We start from the raw sequence: 1,671 nt of genomic DNA, 5'->3' as shown, positions 1-1,671 counted from the left end.
TCATGTGATGCGTCATTTGGATAAGCAGTACGCAATCGCCTTCGCTCAGTCTTGATGATCATTATTTCGCATGTTTAACTAGTGTGCGGTAATTTGTATCTACACCCAACATAGCATCAACATTTTCGTTTCTCGCCATACATTACCAAGAATACAAGAAAATAAAATAAAATGAGAATACTAGATAGAGCTAGGAAAACACGTCAACGATACATCGCGTTATTCTTGAACTGAAAAGAAACATATTATATTTAGAAAGCTTCCATGAATTCAACATCGTTTTCCATGGCCTGAAAAACCTCAATTGGAAGGAAAATCTCAATGTCAATACTTCCTTCAACAGGTCCTGGACTCACATTAGTTATTCCACTAGATTTGCCATTTCTACCAGTTTTTATGGCAATGGGGCGTCCCCAGCCAAAATCATTTCCATACATATTGAATCTGTGGGAATTCCTTGCTACTAAATTTTTGTTCGCGACACCACTAGAAGTTATGATAAAAGGTTTTTGTATCCACGATTTGATAGAACTCTTAATTTTCTCATCACAATGGGAATTTACAACTTCCTTAAATAACGAAGCTAAGAATCCAGATCCCCTTGTAAGCACCTCTTCGTCCTTTTCCGTTAGCATCCCAAAGGTTATCGAGTTGCCAAAGTACGTTTCTGATAAGGGTGGAATGAACTTAGTTCTGTTACTCATCATGAACCCAAACAAAGTCTCTTCATTTTCATTATAGTTGACATCTAAACTCCTTCTAGCGCGTGTTACTGTTATCCAAACATGGGCTAATACAGCTTGTAGTGAAGAGATTAGCATGAATTCATTTTTTTTCCGATTCCATCTCCAAATTGACGGTCGCCTTCAGTTTTGTAATACTTGCTTTATTGAACCGAAAACATTTCTCGACACAATTATGTAATATTGGTAGATTTATAGGGTCGTTTGTCGTGGGGTTTTTCACTGCTGCCAAAAGTTTATTCGCGAAAAAAGGATGGAAGACAGAGAGGGCGATCGATGTCATTCATAAACCAACGTTCAAAAACTGGAGGACGATTTGGAGTATGAATACTGGATGATCTGCAGATCTCTGACCATGCATTAAGGAATTGCCAAAATGAAGTGCCATCACAGACCGAACGGTTTGCACTACACCCTATAAATATGTCATTGAGTAGTTATGCTACTTGAATAGAAAGCAAAAGCCCATTCAAACGAGTTGTGAATTTTCAGTTGCGAAGTTTAGTTGCGAAAATTTTGCAACAGTTCACTTCAGTTACAAAACTCGCAACTGTTTCAATTAGTTATGATTCGCAACAGTTTTGAGTTGTACGCGTGCGAGTCGTCACCGTGCCATCCTACACTTCCGAAAAATTTCAGTTGCGAAGTTTAGTTGCGAAAATTTTGAATTTTCAGTTGCGAAGTTTAGTTGCGAAAATTTTGCAACAGTTCCCTTCAGTTACAAAACTTGCAACTGTTTGAATTAGTTACGATTCGCAACTGTTTTGATTTGTACGCTGCGATTCGTCACCGTGCCATCCTACACTTCCAAAAAATTTCCACCCAAATAGAAATTATACAGTATAGAATTTGGTACCAGATTCCTGCACTCTGGCCACCTTTGCCTGTGTTATTGGCCGACCCGGAGTAAATCTCTAAGCCGAGTGCA

The 1,671-nt window shown here is 38.6% G+C and overlaps 1 protein-coding gene across 1 annotated transcript; it reads right to left on the bottom strand.

Moving 5' to 3' along the window:
* Window positions 1-251: 251 nt before the first annotated feature.
* LOC113325243 (protein ENHANCED PSEUDOMONAS SUSCEPTIBILTY 1-like) lies at window positions 252-821 on the bottom strand. Its single transcript, XM_026573449.1, has one exon. The coding sequence runs from the start codon at window positions 819-821 to the stop codon at window positions 252-254; it is 570 nt and encodes a 189-aa protein (XP_026429234.1).
* Window positions 822-1,671: the final 850 nt, after the last annotated feature.

This window comes from Papaver somniferum, chromosome 11 (genome assembly GCF_003573695.1).
Source record: "Papaver somniferum cultivar HN1 chromosome 11, ASM357369v1, whole genome shotgun sequence".
NCBI classification, from domain to species: Eukaryota; Viridiplantae; Streptophyta; class Magnoliopsida; order Ranunculales; family Papaveraceae; genus Papaver; species Papaver somniferum.
The sequence above is the reverse complement of the archived record's forward strand: the minus strand, read 5'-3'. Positions and strand labels throughout refer to the sequence as shown.

Coding starts and splice junctions, on each gene's coding strand:
- LOC113325243 (XM_026573449.1), bottom strand. CDS start 821: ATGCTAATCTCTTCACTACAAGCTGTATTAGCCCATGTTTGGATAACA.